The 18,157-nt window shown below is 34.0% G+C and overlaps 1 protein-coding gene across 1 annotated transcript in view; it reads left to right on the top strand.

The window, feature by feature from the left end:
- Ndst4 (N-deacetylase and N-sulfotransferase 4) overlaps positions 1 to 17,813 on the top strand; it is a 240,708-nt gene extending 222,895 nt beyond the window's left edge. The window contains exons 8-13 of the mRNA XM_047566890.1: positions 2,663 to 2,786; positions 4,669 to 4,843; positions 10,317 to 10,487; positions 11,532 to 11,641; positions 15,051 to 15,153; positions 17,000 to 17,813. Of these exons, the coding sequence (XP_047422846.1) occupies positions 2,663 to 2,786; positions 4,669 to 4,843; positions 10,317 to 10,487; positions 11,532 to 11,641; positions 15,051 to 15,153; positions 17,000 to 17,119 (803 nt within the window). The 3' untranslated portion in view covers positions 17,120 to 17,813. The remainder of the gene's footprint in view (positions 1 to 2,662; positions 2,787 to 4,668; positions 4,844 to 10,316; positions 10,488 to 11,531; positions 11,642 to 15,050; positions 15,154 to 16,999) is intronic.
- The last annotated feature ends 344 nt before the right edge of the window (positions 17,814 to 18,157 follow it).

The following is an 18,157-nucleotide window of genomic DNA, read 5'->3' on the forward strand; positions in this document are numbered from 1 at the left end:
CAATATTAATTTCTCATGATTTGGCTCTCTTACTCTGGTATATTAAAACTAAAGAGAAGTTGGTTATACATGAGAGTTTCTATTAGAGTATTATAAACTCTGAAGCTTTTTCTTCGCCTTTCACAAGATATTTACATCAAAGAAATTAGATAAAAATGAGTGACAAGAATGATGAAAACACAGGTGATAACAAAAATATATACATTTTGAGGTCATAAACCCAGATTTCATGGCTAATTCTGACTATGAAGTCTGGTGCCTCAACTCTTGTTGAGAGTACTTTCTTTCTCCTTTCTGTCAGAGGATTCCTGATGTTCTCCAGCTCCTGATGGCATGAATGTATAGGGTTCAGTAAACAAAGGATTTGACTCTCTCTATCCCAGGGGAGATCTGGGTACAATTCCACAACCATCCCCGTGATTAAACATTCCTTCATACTATTGCCGGAGACTATAAAATATCTATTAATTTCAGGCACAGTGGCACATACCTGTAATCCCAGTGACTCAGGAGGCTAAAACAAGAGGATTGCAAGTTCGAGGCTAGCATGGGCAATTTAATGAGACCCAGTCTCAAAATGAAAAATAAAAAGGACTGGGGATGTAACTCAGTGGCGCAGCACCCCTAGGTTCAATTCTCAACTTTAAAAAAATAAAAATAAAAATAAACAGAACATGTAATTAACTGTTCATCAATAATTTGAAAATAGTCCTGTATCTAAACCCTAGGTTCATTCACATTCAAAACCTTAGGTATATTAAATTATTTTCTCAGTGGTCTTATAGGTCTTAAAACCTCTTCTTTTCTCTCTCCTTCTTCATTCTCATAATAAGTTAAAGATTTGAAGGTAATCCTAAACTTAAAAAGACATTTTGCATTCTGTGAACTCTTTGAGCTTCTATCTGTGTCTAGTTCACTTTTCTCTGAAATACTTTTGCTCTTCGTCTCATGTTTTATCCCTTTAAACTCCTGCTATTTTCAGGAGCAAATCAGATCAGTTCTTCAAGACTCCTATCATTGCTCATGACTTGTAATCTGTATCTTACAGTGTGTTTGAGATACTTCTTTTGGCGGGTCTTAAGGTCTCCAGTTTTGTTTGTTTTTTCATTTTTGTTTTTTTTTGGGGGGGGGCTGGGTTTGTTGTTATTGTAGATGAACAGAATACTCTTAGTTTATATTTTTTATTTTTATGTGGTGCTACTGAGGATCAAACCCAGTGCTTCACATGTGCTAGGCAAGAGCTCTGCCACTGAGCTACAGCTCTAGTCCCAAAGTCTCGTTTTTAACCAATTTTCTCCCTTTCAGCTTTCTTTTAAGTTTGTGTGACTTGATTCTGTAATTATTATTTCTCAAAAGTCTTCTAAATTAGTAATTAGTCTCCATAAGGGCTTATGTAATTTTTTTCATCCTATTAAAATGAGAGTCACCATACTAGGTGTTTTAATGTGTCTCTTATATCTTGGCAACTGTGTAAAGTGGCAGTCTTGCTAATACTCAAAACCTAGTCGCCTTTCTCATATGAGCTTAAGGTGTATTAGACCAAAATGCCACTTATCTGATGACCTCTGCTTCCATATCTCCCAACTATAATTATTATTATTCTGCCAGCCCACCTATGTCACTCATTTCCAGTTCTCCCAGATCTGAGACATCCCAAAACCCTGCTTTATTCTAATGTGTCACTAAAGTGGTGAAACTTTTCAAGAAGGGAGGTCTTGATTTATGAGAGCTATGATGACCCAGTCACTTCATGAGTCCTTCCTGCTATTTCTCCCCGTCTCTGGCCTGTCATTGATAGGAATAAGCTTTAGAGTTTACATCTGAGATGTCTGATATATGAACAATAAATTGGTTCCACCAGCCAGTCTGCTCTGCCTTTAATGTCAGTCATCAGATTTGGTTGCACTGTCCTTCTGGGAGAGAACATTCAAATGTCCATCTTTCTAGAATTCTGCACTACTCTTGCAACCTCATTAACATTTATGTTTTCAAGAAACAACTTTGGAATTACTTCCTTCTGGAAACCCTCGCTGACTTCCAAGGTCTTAAATCATTCATTCTTCTCATATGTTGGAAGAGCACACTGGTTGTCACTCATTATAATATTTTCCACACTTCACTACAATTACCTTGACCCAAGTCCTTGCAGTATGCTTGTTTTTTTAATCAAGAGTTATCACTAATCATTACTTTAGGGTCATATACAGAATAACACAGCAACATCTGTTGAATAGTTTGATTTTCCCTGATCTGCATTTTAATGGTATTTCAGGACCCATCAGGTTCAGGTACTGTGTCTGTTGCTAGAGATAAAGGTAGAAGCACCCCATGCCCTGGATGCTGTAGCCACCCACCTGCCTCTAAGAGGGAAATTGAATTGCATGATTCCTGAAGTTCTACCCTGGCTGAATTATCAGTCTGTTCTAATTTGGCTATGTACTCATTAAATCAGATGTTTAGGTAAATAGAATCATAGAGAGTAATAAAGGAACATTTGAATTGTTACTACATGAAAAAATACCCACGAGATGTCAAGGACATCATTTTTACACAGGAAAGAGTTGGTCTTCTGAATATTACTTTTTTGAACAAAGGAAAATACTAAAGTGATGATTTATTTCTTTTTTATTTCACATAACCTATGCCTTCTTTTTTGTAATAGGAACAACTGCACTTTATTTATTTCTTCTCATGCACCCTTCCATCATCAGCAATCTCCCTAGTCCAAAAACATTTGAAGAAGTTCAATTTTTTAATGGAAACAATTATCACAAGGGAATTGACTGGTAAGAAAAATAACAAAAAATAAACTCCATTATGAACACATGCTCCATCACTGCAGAGCAATTATAGATGTATGCATGGCATCTGCATAATTACAGAATAAATTTGTTATGCTCAATTCTACCACAGTGAATTAGAAATTAATTTATAATGATGATATGTTTAATCAGTGTTGCCTATAATTTGATTTGGACAGTGCAATAATGATAATATTTTTCTGGTAAGTTAACATGATTGAATAAAAAACATGCGATATTTTTCATCAGAATTATTCATAAAGATATTTAAAATTCTCTTTAAGCCAACTATTATTTTACAGTACCTAATTTTTTTTATTAAACACATTAATTTGTCTTCACAATGATGCTTGAGGAAACAAATAAATCAGTAGGTTGCTTATTTTGTACTGTGTGACATGTATCTTCATTAAGCACATAGACTGTATATGCTGTATTACAATATAAGCTTATGTTTCTCATGCAAATAATGAGAGCATTTCCCAAACCATATCAATTCTAATCACACACATGCATGAGAGAATATTAATTGACACTTGATAAATTATAAGCTATTTTAATTATCATAAAATTTTCCAAATTATAAAAAAGAATGACTTGCCATAGGAGATAATCTTCACTCTGGTGTGTTTTCTCTACCTCTATCCCAATTTGTCAAGAAAATAATGGTCCTGGATTTAATTTTCAATTCTCAGGTGTATAAGGCAAATCTCACCTGAGGAAACTTCCCTCAATTTAATTTTGTGTGTCATCATCATGAATTGAATTGTACTGAATGAAAGTCCCATTCCTTTTAGATGCGGGATTTAGGATTATGGTCAGTAGTGGCAATGCCAGTGAACACACCTGGTTTCCCATCGTGAGCGGAGAAGTGTCCATTCTACGTCTAGGATATTACTTACTATCCTACTTTACTTTTAAATGACTAAGTTTTGAAATTGCATGCATATTATTAAAGGCAGAACAGCAATTTTCTCTTATCTGTGAGCTCAAATGGAACACAAACTGTTAAGCAGGAATATAGATGAGATTCTTTAACACTCCACATTTGGGAAACATAATAACAAATGTCAAAGAGGAAAATAAGTGTCTTATATGAATTCTTAATTGCTCTCATTATTTATTTCTAGAACATTTGAGGGTTAGAGAAGTGATGAGCTGTAAGGAGGGTTACACACATAATTAAGGCCTTGTACTGAATTAACCTCAGAACATATTGATTCCATAATCTACACACAGAGGAACGTTCCGACAGCATATGGAGGAATGAACTTACTGAGGCACCACAGGATCAACTGGCAGGAAATATCCCCTTAATTACTCTAGATAGACTATAATGTGCTCACATTCCTACATATACTACAAATTATGCAGCAGCTAAAAAGGAGGAGAACAGCTATGCCTTAATCTGTTTAGTATTTTATAGCTATTTTGACTTGCACATTTTTCTGTCTTGTGAACTTCAGTCTCACCTTAAAAATTTCTGCACACAAATTTGCAAACACACATTTACTATTTTAAAATATCAGCAAAGCAAGATGGTATAATTTTCTGTTTGCCAGGAATAAACAATATTTCTGGATTTGGTTTTTGTTAGCACAGAGTATCAGCTCAAATGTACATTATTTTCCGTTTCGTCTGTATCAAAACTACTTACTCCATTTTATTCCTTCCCCTACCCAAAATAAGTTATTAGAATGTTAATATTTTGTGTTGTCTTTGTACTCGATGTGTATAGAAATCCATTATTTGGACTAGCTTATAGAACCATAATTACAAGTTGGTCAAATAAGTGTGAAGATGCTCCCTATTCCAAATACAGGCTAATCGAATCTCAGGTTAATAATCTGTCTCTCTCTGTCTTTAGGTATATGGACTTTTTTCCTACTCCATCTAACATTACAAGTGACTTTCTGTTTGAAAAGAGTGCTAATTACTTCCATTCAGAAGATGCTCCCAAGCGAGCTGCATCTCTAGTCCCCAAAGCCAAGATCATCACAATCCTCATCGACCCCTCAGACAGGGCATACTCTTGGTACCAGGTATGAGCAATGAAAAACACTAATAAAAGCATTTAGTTATAGTTTGAATATAGGCAATGGTGAATCATGAAAATAAAAGCCAGATGCACTGAAGGTTCAAATATAAAAACATATATATATATGTATATACACACATACACACATATACATATGTACATGTATACATGTATATGTACATGTATACATGTATATGTATAATGTATAAATATATCTTTATAAATATAAAAAGTTGAATGTTTAACTCATACTACCAACTTGGAAAAGGATTTTCAAGCATAAAACAATAGAAAAAATAGAAAAAACATACATCAAATAATTAATAAATTGCCCAAACCATATAAACATGTAAAATGTTGGTCTTTAAATTTTTAACAAAATTAAAAGTCAGTATCTAAAAAGGATATCTTTAATAAATACATAGTAAATATAATTTATAAATGTACTTTATATGGAATTCCTCCAAACTGGTAAATAAATACACAATAGTATCATGGTACTAAAATGAACAAAAGTCACAAATATACAACTGTATACACATAAAATGCAATTGCTCAACAATTTATGGAAAAAATGATCAACCCAATTAGGTGTCAATAAAATATAAATTAAAATTTTTGTTAATATCTTTACAAAATTAGTGATAGTTCTGCTAGCAAGAGTGTGATAATAAAGGTTTATAGCATTCCAAAGAAACATACATTTCGGATATTTTCTGAAAACTTATTTGGTAAGAGTATCAAAAGGTGTGTAAAGATCTTTTCAGGGTGATTCCTGTTTTGGAATTGAAGGTACAGAAAATTTCAAAGGTATGAACAAATATTTTTGTACATTGTAACACTGTCTATAGTAACAGGAACAAATGGAACTATAAATGCCTGATAATATTAATTTGTGTCACACTGAAGTAGAATATTGTACAACTACATTTAAGTATGGTTCTAATCAATAAAATGATAATTAAAGCATTGTGTTTATTCTGTTGTGTGAATAGGTACTAATCATAAAGATATATAATTAGACATTGCAATTATGCTGTGAGGAAGTATGCAAAGGTGCTTCAAGAGCTTTCTCTAGGCAAATGAACTTGGAACTGAACGATGAGTACATAATAACTGTGTGAAGGGAGAAGGAAAATGGAAGAGAGGGAATGGTATATGCAGAGTGCCCTGGGTATATAGAACCATAGTAAACATAAAGAGCTAAAAGAAACCCCAGGTGAAGCCCATAAGGAGATGAAGATCAGAGACTCACCAGGGCTGCCATTTTTTTTTTTTTTTTTTTAGCACTAACAGTCCTTGAAAATGGTAGCCAATGTGTTACTACCAGCTTTACGTTTAGCAAACATTATCTTATCTGCTATTCGAAGAATGGATTGGGCATGATCATTCAGAGAAGTCAAAGTAGAGGCTATTGCAATAGTATTGCTGAAAAATAGAGGTGTAAGTAGAAAGTGAAGTAAGTATAAAATATTATTAGATGTGCGGGGATTAGAATCAATGAGCCTAATGAGGAAGTATCAAGGATGAATCAAGTTTCCTTCCAGTCTAGGAACTGCATAATGGCCATGTACTCCAATGCAAAAAGATGCCCTGAAGAAGGATACAGGAGATTGCCTGGTGGGGTAGGAGGTAGGAGGCTAATGAAAGCAGAGGATGATCATGATACACGGATCCTTGTCCTAACAGAAAGGAACAGTAGAATTAGCTGGCTCTCTGGGGAGGGGTCTGAACTGGAGACAAATCTGCAAATCAACAGCATGAGCCATAATTACAAAATAACGAAATTACCCAAGAAGAGAGTTTAGAAATGAAAAGCATAGAGTAGGATGAAGTATCAAAAGAGATTAAAAAATACAGTCCTAGTCAAAGAAATTCAGGAATGTGGTGATCTGAAATTCAAGAGGAGACATTGCTGCCAAATGCAGGTGGGGACCACAGTGCCAAAGAGCTGCTAAGAAGTTACACAATTGGGCAAAACAAGGTCTTAATTCTTTTCATTAATTTGAAATTTAAGGCAGGAAGTAGAGCCCTTAGCCACAGGGGGAAAAGAGAAAAGCCAGGTGGATTTGGTTGTGAAATAAATAAGCAGGGATGAAGAAATCATAACAGCACTTGCAAGACTCAAAAAGTGTGATTTTAAAGAGGAAAAACAAGACATGGACTTAACTATATAGGAGCTAAAGTGGGATCAAGGAAAACATATTATGTGCTCTGTAGTGGTGGTGATTTGATTTAAGATGGAAAATTTTCAAAGAAAAAAAGAAACACAGGCGAAGAGAGAAAATGAGTAATCGACCCTGTGACAAACCAAGAAAGGATGACCACAGTAAATAGACTAATAAAAAAAAATACATTTTAAAAACATGAAATTATACAATTTCTAAGGAAAAAACTATAATGGAATATACTTATCAAAATATTTTAAACTAGTGATAGTTTTATTTATTAAACCATTAATACCAAGTTCTAATGGCAAGTCACACTATTTCAATATTGATGAGCATAAACAACATTTTCATATATCTGAAATACCTAAAATGTGATGTAAAAATAACTGATTTTTGTTGGTGGCAAAATCACAGGTAAGATAATTAGTGTGGCTACTGCCATCATTCACAATTAAAGGAAATGCTAAATTCCATTTAGAGCTTGCTAAATATAAAGATGCCTTTTTTTTTTTTTTGCTGATCCAAATTCATAGACTCCACTGTATTCTGTTAACGGGCCTCTGTCTAAAAAATCCTCCATGAAACGAACGATGTTGGAGAGGATGAATGTACATACTGATAAATTCAAAAGCCTGGAATAGAGAAGTGGAAGTCACTGTGATTGTCTGTCCTTTGGGAAGTTAGAATGGTATAATTGCACGAAAAGGAGATCAATAGATTAGGGAGCTTACATTTTGAAGAGAGGAATAAAAGGGGATACAAACTTGCTCATGAGTGGGATAAAGCTGACCACAGAAATATAAATTGTCTATAGCAATGATAACTTATTGAAAGCACTGATCTTGAATTGTGGTTACAGGATATATATATTCCAAAATCCCAACGTGAGTGCATTTTCTGTATGTGTATGTTTAATAAATGCAGAAATAAATGAGAAAAGACTTAAAGAAAATTTAAGAGCATATGACAATTTTCATAAAAAATTGTTTCTTCCTTTTTCTTGACTTTGCAAAGTTTCCTCAGTAAATATGTATTACCAAGAATTAATAACAAAAGACAAAAAATGTGACATTACAAATTAGGATTAGAAGTAGTTAGAGATTCAAATTACTGGATTAGAAGCAACATTTATAAGTTACCATCAGAATCTTTGAATCAGTATTTCCCAAAGGATACAAAAGTCTTTCTTAGTTTATGAAACTCATATTGCAAACCAAAATAAATTTATTTTTTAAAATGGTGCCAAAAGCATTAAGATGCTTATCCTTAATTATAAGTTTTGAATTCAAATATTTGGAGGAAATGTTGAAGAGTTTCCTAGCAGAAAACATAGTCATTACTTTTAGCAAATTAAAATGAATTTTTCACATAGATTAAACCATTTAAGCAAAATAGAATTTATATAATGTGGGTTTTCTCTGTACCTGCTTTTTCAAATAAATTCTTTGAACATACAGGTTTGAAAGGAATTATTTTTTCTGATAATACTTTTTATTGCCAGATTGCTGAGAGCAGGGCCCCAAAGTGCTCCACACTTCAAAATAATGTAGCCTATTACTTAGCTAGTCCTGTCTATTCAGTAAATACCATAAATCCAAAGCTCAGCAGGTGTAATTCAGAAACTCCTACAAATGTCACCTGCCAATGTAATTTCTACCCCACATTTTTATAATGGACTTCACAGAGGAACTAAAGTGCTATTTTTGCCATAAAATATGTCCCTTTGTGATTTCCAGGTCATATTTTTATGCTAATCTTAGTCACAGGGATATGAAGAAAAGTTAGTGCTAAACTGGTGTAAGTCAATACAGAACAGATTAAGTACAGTTCCTGATTATCACTGTTTCTAATAGAAATTTTAGTGTTACTGTACTGCAATCATAGGTCCCCAGCTTCGTTATAATTCTTTATTCATATGATCTAATTTCTATACAGTTTGTTTATTGACTGAATTATAAAATTTCCATATGCTCAGTATAGAGAATGTACATATAAGGAGGACAATGTATGTACAATAATTAGAGGGTTTTTATTAGTCCCACCAATTTTCCATTCATTAATTACTCTTTAGTCATTCACCACTTCCTAAATCATCTTTACTCTTATAGTTTTATTTCTAACTCACACATATAGCTCATTACTTACACATAAGCCTGCTATTAAACAATCACATCAGACTCCATTTTATTTCCATCCATAGCCTGTACTAGATTTTCTTCATTTTCACTTTTTAGATATCTCATCCCACCAAATCATTATCCTTACACACCTCATCCACCTTAACTCAAACTTACCTTATATGATAAAGTTCTTAGTTTCTGTTTATTTCTGATTATCAAGATCTTTCTTGTAACATTTTAGCTCAAATATTCAGTCATTGAAAAAGGTTCTTTCACCTGTCAATCAGAATTAATACCTATTGGCTTGGCTGTCACTGCCAGTAACTTATACTGTTAGTCAACTATATCACTTAATGGTACAATCTACTACTCTATTGTCTCCCACACTAGATTTGATTTCTTTGAACATAATGGTTATATCTTATATCTTTTTATCTCAGGAACCTATTGCCATTCTAGAAAGACACATAATAAATGCTTCTGAAATTGTATAGACTGAGAAATTCATCTCTCATTTAGTTGGACTCTCTCCTGCTTGCCCAATGATGACTTGGTGTAAAAGTCTCAGAGAATTTTGCACTGAAAAAGTAGGAGTGAAGTAGTACTTGGGAATTAGCAGTGTTAGTTGGAAACACATAGGAGAATGAAGGAACCTTTGTTAACATTGACATGAATCTGAAACCTAAGCAAACATCAGAAATAGACATCTGCCTTCTCCATAGCACCTTCCATGCTGAGAAACAATTCTGCAGGAGCAGCAGTAATGAAACTGTGGGCTATGTAATATGTAAGCCCACTCCTGCCCATCTACATCTCATTTCATCAGACTTGATTTGTCTTGTCCCTGATACTTTTTTCCAGAAAATTCTCACACTCTGTCTCTGCTTTTCAACTAAACATTTTAGACAAGGAAATAACCACAAGCTTTCTGCATATCGCCTGATGTGTAATGAAGACTGGTACTTTACAATAAGCAATGTGCCAGTGCCTATTTTAATATATGCAGTTTGATCATATTTTTCATTCTAAAATCAAGTACCTTTTATTATTTTGTGAAATGAGAGACACACACATCTCACACATTCAGACACACAGACACACACACACACACATACAACCACACACACATTTACAGCTACAGAGACATTTCTAAAAACTAACTTTACAACTAACTTTTTGTTTAAAGCACCAACGATCACATGAAGATCCAGCTGCCCTGAGATTTAATTTCTACGAAGTTATAACAACAGGACATTGGGCCCCATCTGACTTAAAAACCTTGCAGAGGAGATGCCTAGTACCTGGATGGTATGCAGTCCACATAGAAAGATGGCTAACTTACTTTGCAACTTCTCAGGTAATGTCCTGATACTAATTTCATCTGTTTATTACATCATGATTGTGCTTCACTAACAAACAGAAAAACATGAACAAACATTGCCAGAGATAGAAATTTATAATCAAAGAAAATTGGAAGAAATGTGTTTTTTTATTTTTAATTTCACTAATAGTATTAAAATTCTATTAAGTGACTCTGAAACACATTCCTGGAATCCTCTTTTGAATAGTAACTGATTTCACAGTGGTAAGTTCTCCAAAAGGAAATTTCATATGATTCACAGGCAACACTTCTTAACTACCAACAGAACTGACAGTAATTTGAGGAACCCTATGTGCAGATTCCTGCTCCCTGTCTGTCCTGTAGGGCCCTTATCAGGACAAAAGGATCTCATGTACTAGACTATGGAAATGGGAAGTGCTGTAGCACTTCCAGGTATATAGAATACAACCAAAAATAAGGATTTGAGGAAAGAATTCATATTCTTATAGTTTTCATTCCAGTTCAGGGCACAATTGAAGGCCTAGAAAATGGACTCCAGCACTGATGTGTTTTTTAAACACTCCCTTGGATAAGTCTGATATTCTAGAATAGTAAATCAAGGTCATAAAGTCAAGAACAAACATTCCTCCACCTTTTTTTTCATGGTTTAGAAAACTAGATGAATCTTTTTGATCTGGATGACCAGTATTTCTGTCTTTGGCTCCAGGGTTGCCCCACTGGAATTTGGTAGGCAGGATAGTTATCTGATTACACTACAGATGGAAATATTCTGTTCTCACCGAAGTACTAACTCAAGACAGTGTGTTTATTTCTGACTTAGAGTAAAGTAAGTTAAGGGTTATCACTTAATAACTCAAAAAATAATTGCCTATGGCAAACTTTAATTATTGTTAATTTGGAAGGATGCAAGAATAACAAACATTAAAATGTGTTCTAAGTAGTTCATGTTTTCTTCCTATTCACACTGACCTAATTTATTAATGTCATACCAGGTCAAGAGAGGCAGCACAGTCTATTCAATTTAGTTTGTTCATAAAGTGACTATTTTTGACTTTACAGTTGCTAATTATTGATGGACAGCAGCTGAGATCTGACCCAGCTACTGTGATGGATGAAGTCCAGAAGTTTCTGGGAGTCACACCTCATTATAATTACTCTGAAGCACTAACGTGAGTTTATTCTCATGCTTGATTTCATTTCCATTATTTGCCATCATAAATTATCACTGGTAGGTGTGTATATAGCATCATTAATACTAGCTATGAATTTATACATCATTTTGCTACTCAAAAGCATTCAAAGAAATATCCTCATTACTCATGTAGTAGCTCCCTTTTGAATGCCAGAAATACTTTATCTTATAAAGTATTATAGGTATTTCATATTATGATCAATTCCCTTATTTTGAGAGATTTTCCCCAGTATCAGTTTGGTTAACTAAACTTTTTAAAAGTCTGTTCTATGCAGAAAGCATCCTAGAAGCTACAAAGGTGAAAAATAGATTCTCTTCCTCTGAGTAACTTCTAAGTTAGAATTGAAATATCATCAGCTATCTTTCCTTCTGTGTAAGTGCCCATCCCCCAACCAGGACAGAAGTACATTCATGTTTTATTCTGTATTTACTAAAATATTTACAACCAAATAAAACCATGTATAATACTCCAGCTATCCATTGTTGCATCTCCAAAACTACCAGCATGTAGTAAGAGCTATTTTATGACACTTATGGATTCTGTAAGTCACAACTTAGGCACAGCTGGGATTGCTTGTTTTGCTCATACCTCAGGTCACATCTGGGAGGACTTGAGTATCTCAATATGACCCAAATGAGTGAGGACTGAAATCATCTGGAGGCTTCTTCACACACATCCCTGGACTGGGATGGCTCAAGGGCTGTGCACAGTAGGCTGAAGACTCCATGTGACCTCTTCTGGTACTCAGCTTCCTCACAGTGGCTGTGTTCCAGGAGGGAGTGAAATGTTGAGGGAGCTGTGCTACCAGAAGGTCATAAACTTCTCTGACCTAGACTTGCAAGTCATAAGTTATTGCTTATGCTGCCTTCTGATGGTCACAGTGGTTACTAAATCAAGTCCAAATCTAAGAAAGGGAAATGAGATTCCACCTCTTGATAAGGAGAGGCAAGGTCATGCTACAGAAGAGCATGTGGGATGGAAGCTATTGTTACAGTCATCTTGAGAAAATAAAGTCAAATATTAAGGTAATTTTAAATGGGTGAGTGGGGATGGAAAGCAAAGTAAACAACAAAATAAAAGCTCCAGGCAGCCAAAACATATTTAAAAAGGGCATGGACTTTGCTTATAAAAGGCCCACCCCACAAAGTCTGATACAAAGTCTATTACATTTTACACAAAATTCTAACAAGGCTGATTATATAATTTCCCAGTTCACAGCAGATTAGAATCAGCAATTAGACAATTAGAGAGGGTAATGGAGGGACAGGAAAAGCAGTAATAAGATTTGGTTGTTCCTTATCCACTAAAACAACCCTAATGAAGTTTTTACCTACACATGGAAATAGCAACAAAACAAGGCATGCCTCTGTTGATTAAGTAGACAAATCTTCTTATAATATGTTTTGCATTAATAGTTACTGATGTTGACATACCTTCCCCTGCCCCTTAGCAGTGTTTTAGGCAGTGCTTCTATCCTGTTTACTACTACAAATAGTTGCTTGTGGGTTCAAAAAACTGTAAAATCATATTTTTGAGGGTAAAATTAAAACCAAGTACTAAATAGGAACTTTAATGCCTCCCACATATCACAAAATTAGTAATTAGAGTGATGCTCAGTGTAATAGAGGAAGTCAAATATCAACCAACTCATGTTCTAAAAGTTGTCTAACAGTTATTTGAGAAACACTTTTCATCTTAATTTCACAAGTTCATGCCTACTAAAGTAAAACAATGAATTGATATAACTTAGAGAAGATAAATACCCTTGGTTAAATTTAGGATATATAAGGTTACCAATATGATAAAAGAAAACAGCAAGCAAAATAATGTGGATTTAATGCCTAGCCTCTCTTAAAAACTTTTGATATTCTAGACTTTCAATTGTCTAGACTTTCAATATTCTAGATGGCTCTCCTTCCTCAGGTTGTACTAAGCTCTGCTTCACATAGCTGCTGCAGAGAGCAAGGACAGACTGCAGTCCACCCTGAGATCTCCACTCTACCTGAAAGCAAAAGAGAGATGCTCAGTGTATGTATAAATATCACAGCTTCGTTGCCAGTGTTGTATTTTACCTTAACACAGTTAGGTATTTTCATCCTGAGGCAGAAAATGCTGTTTGGGGCACCGTTATGCCGACTTCCCCATCTCATTTTGCACAGCATGCTGAATTGTTTTTCCTCTTGGGAAATTAATGAAAACTGGAGAAAGGACTGTGATAGGCAAGGAGCAGATTGAAAAGTTCAGGTTGGAAATGACTCTGTCTTCCTTTTATCCATTTAACTAGTGATGTATTTAATTTTAATTGATAACATGTACTAGGACAACTTGGACTGCAAGGATCAGGTCTCTAATAATAGGCTGGGCAGAGAACTGTGAAGAAATTTCCTTCTCACCCTAAATGAGTTCACATATGTGCAGACGCAAATTACAGGTGCACCGGTATTATAGGAATGGGCCCAGGGCAACAAAATATTCCGCAACTAATTAACTTTACATCCCATTCAATTATGCTTCATCCTTCTAAAACATCTGCTGAGCAACAAAAATGCAAACCTTTTCGATGTTTTATGCATGCAGCAAGTCCCATAGCAATAAATTTAAAATTTCCCTGCTTATTTGGTTCATTCTTTCATTTTCCCTATCTTGTTAGTCCTAAACAAAAATTCTTATATTTCACTTTAAACAAAATAATTAGGCCACACATCCTTCCTTTTGTAACTTGGCACAGTCATGGAAGCAAAACAACATCAGAATTTCCTTTAAGAGTACAGGAACCTGAATCATCCAATAGGATTAACTCTCTTCAATGAAAGGAAGAACTGTGTAATCTTTCACTCACCATTTGAATTGCCAGTGTCTCATGTCTAACAACAATATAATTTCCTTTTTCAAAAGTATGAACTTTTTAAACTATAAAACAAAATAAACCATTTTTTCAAGTTGGAAAATTTAATTATAGTTATATTCAGAGTCATATGCCTATATTACATTCAGTCTCTTTAATATATACACCAAACAATGATTTCAAAGAAATGTGTCAATATAGTTTGACAGCAAAATCACATTCATAAGCAAATAAAATATTCTAAAGGTACTTTATATGTGGACTGTGATTTTGATGTTGGTCCTTGATTTTTTTATAGTCATAAGTAAAATTGGACTGAAGGCCTGTATGCCTTTTTGATTAGCATAGTATGACTTAAAGTGTATAATAACATATAATTTCTTTCATCTCAATGGCCTCTTTCAAATCAGTTAAATATCTGTGGAACTAAGTCAAAGCAATGGGCATATGAAAGTACATTTCCTTTATTCAATTGGTGAGGCTCTCTCACTTAAAATTCTATATACAGTTTATAATCTTTAAATGTTTTATCTGATATAGGTTTGATCCCCAAAAGGGCTTTTGGTGTCAACTACTGGAAGGAGGAAAGACCAAATGCCTTGGAAAAAGCAAAGGCCGAAAATATCCACCCATGGATCCAGAGGTAATATTTTTCCTAATATGAATTACTCTAGCAAAAAATCTGTTCATACAGCTATTTCAAAATTAGTAACAGAGATTTGCTTCCATTTTCTGCTCTTTTCTTTAAATCAGCAGTTTATACATTTAGAAGATGAAAGATAATTAGATAGACAAGGTTGATAAATAACCCTATAAACTGTTTCCTGTTGAAATGCAATTCAAATATACACATTTTCTGAAAAATAATTCCTTTTCGAATGTATAAATAGCTTAATTGTTTAGCAAATGATTTTATGAATATAGAAAGATCATTTTTACATATTTGATACATATATCCAGTGCCTGTACTATGCACGATACTGAACTGAGCGATGGTGAGGATACACATATAAAACAGTTATGAACCCCCATTTATTAAAGGACAGAGAAATTAGTTTTTGTCACAGGTCTATAATAAGACAACAATGACAAACTAAATTTCAAAATCAGAAAGAAGAAGGAGGAGGAGGAGGAAGAGGAGGAGAAAATCTCCATATCTCAATAGAAGTGAAGATAAGTGAAGTAATGCTTAGGTGTTATTCTAGGGTTGGGAACCAGCAGCAATTGACTCATACAAGTATCATGAGTATTTCTCTGAAGGCAAGGTGAGCAAAAGGAGGATGCAAGTGATGCATGTGTTACTATGGAGACAGAACTACCAGGAAGTCCTTCAACCAAATCTTTGAACTCAATAATTTCAAAAGAATTTCAGAAGTCACTTTAATCTGCCAAAGAAAATCAATGTACTGTTCCAACTACTACTATAAACATCTTATCCAAATTTGAAGTGTTTACAATTTGGTTAAAGGAAAGAAATGCAATGAGATGCCTGGTGAAAGGTCCAAGATGCAATGGAGTTGTCTTAAATCCATTTCCACAGTACACACAAAAGTTTCCAGGGAGTTGTATGAAGAAAGAAACTCATTTGTATTAAAATGTTGGAGAGGGCTTAAGAGAGAGGGTAGAACTTACATCATATCAGATAGACAAACTGTGTGGGCCATTGCTATCTCTACTTACATGGGGAAAATGTTCAATTCCACCGTTTTGCCAAAGACACGCAGGACTATGTATTTTTGGGTTATAAGATGAAGTAAGTGACATCAAGAAAGAAAGGCTAATTATAAATTTTCTGTTTTCCAGAAGTTTGTGTAAATAAAGTGAAACAATGAAACTAAAACCACTGATATATTTCATCCTTAATTTTTACCATTTATCTAATAAAGGACAATCTCTCCAGTTTGACAAGAAATATAAGAATTTTTAAAAAAGATCAAGCTTCAGAGGTCTTATATTTGAAAGTAGAAAGCAAAGTTCTTAATGATTAAAACCATGTTTATTTGTTCTGAATAAATACAGAAAATTTTTCTGTAATGTGGTAAATTATTTTTTTGTAATCTTGGATTTCATTTTTTGTGATTATGCTTAATTTTAGTTTTTATTCTATGGGGCAAATATGCATTTTATCTGGCTCACTTCTATAGATTTGCTTCCTCACCAAGTCCCTACCTATTCTTCTCTAGAATTATACTCTTGTTCTCATTTTTTTTCTCTGTACAGGCATCATGGATCCCAAAATAAATATGTCTAAAATGGCAGATAAGCCACTTAGGACACACCTGGACCTATTTTTTATTTTATAGCTATGCTTTTGCCAAAATTTTTCAAAAGGTTTAAAAATGAGCAACATTGAAGAAAAATATGGTAGTTTGTAGGCATCTATATTGTAATAGAATTTCTTAAGAAATACAGAATACATTATCTCGTTTGAGGAACTGATAACTGCTTTCAAGTCTTTTTTTTTTTTTTTTTTTCTTTTTGCTTTCCAGTCTAGAACTTTCCTCTCTAATTACTACCGGGATCATAATGTGGAACTGTCCAAACTGCTACATAGACTGGGGCAGCCTCTGCCATCGTGGCTGAGACAGGAGCTACAGAAAGTGAGATAGCACTGGAGACAAGAACCATGCCTCTCAAGATATTTAATTTATTATTGAGTAGAAAAAAACAAATCCCACAACTTTTACCCCTTAATGCACTTGTGATTGTCAACAGAGGACTGTATGAACAAATTCCCTTCAATCTTTTTCATAAAATGAAAACTGTTATATATGCACGCATTGGCAGTTATAGTATCAATCCCTATGTAAGCTCTTCAAAAAAAAAATTGTGGGGTTTTGTGATATCATCCAGTTTCTAGTGTGGGGACTATTATACAGCTCAGTTCCTCTGTTAACTAATTTTCAGAAACTATGTAATGCTGATTATATGCAAACAACCAATTAAAATTTTGAGCAAAGATAAGGACTGAGGTGTAAATTAGGTTAGTAGTAACCCAATATTTGAATAAAGGGCTAACATTTTCCCCCTAACTCATTTAAAAATAATTTTTATTAAAAGAAATTATAATCCCACATTCCTGTTTTTGAATAATTTTCCTTTACTTTATCGGCCCACATGTATTTTTCTCTGTTGTTATTTCCCTTTATGAATTTCCTTGACATGCTAAAGAAGTTGTGAAGTCGTACCCTGTCATATTTTTTGTGTGTTTTCCTCTTGTAAAAGATATCACTAGTTCATGGAACAAGAGAGGCCATTCTCAGTGAACCTGACATTGTGATTCCAATAAAATCTGTTGGAGAGTTTAGGGAAAAAGAAAAATGTAACTATATAACATCACTATTGTGTGGAAGGTCATCTTAAAATGGATCCGGAATGTTACCCTACAACATATTAACCCACATATTTTCACTTTGACAGTGATGAAGTATTTATATATTTTTTCACTATCCAAGATAGAAAAAAAAACATGATTGATAATATGGAATGAAAACACCAAGTTGTATTTGCAGGTATAGTGAGGCATTGTGCCTTCTGCATAGTATATGTCAATCTTTTTAAAGCATGGATTTTTCTTATATGTCAGTATATCTACCATTGTAGAAAATTATGCTTTTAATGTCTATTTTAAGAAAGACATGTAGTCT

Source organism: Sciurus carolinensis, chromosome 10, assembly GCF_902686445.1.
Source record: "Sciurus carolinensis chromosome 10, mSciCar1.2, whole genome shotgun sequence".
Lineage (NCBI taxonomy): Eukaryota > Metazoa > Chordata > Mammalia > Rodentia > Sciuridae > Sciurus > Sciurus carolinensis.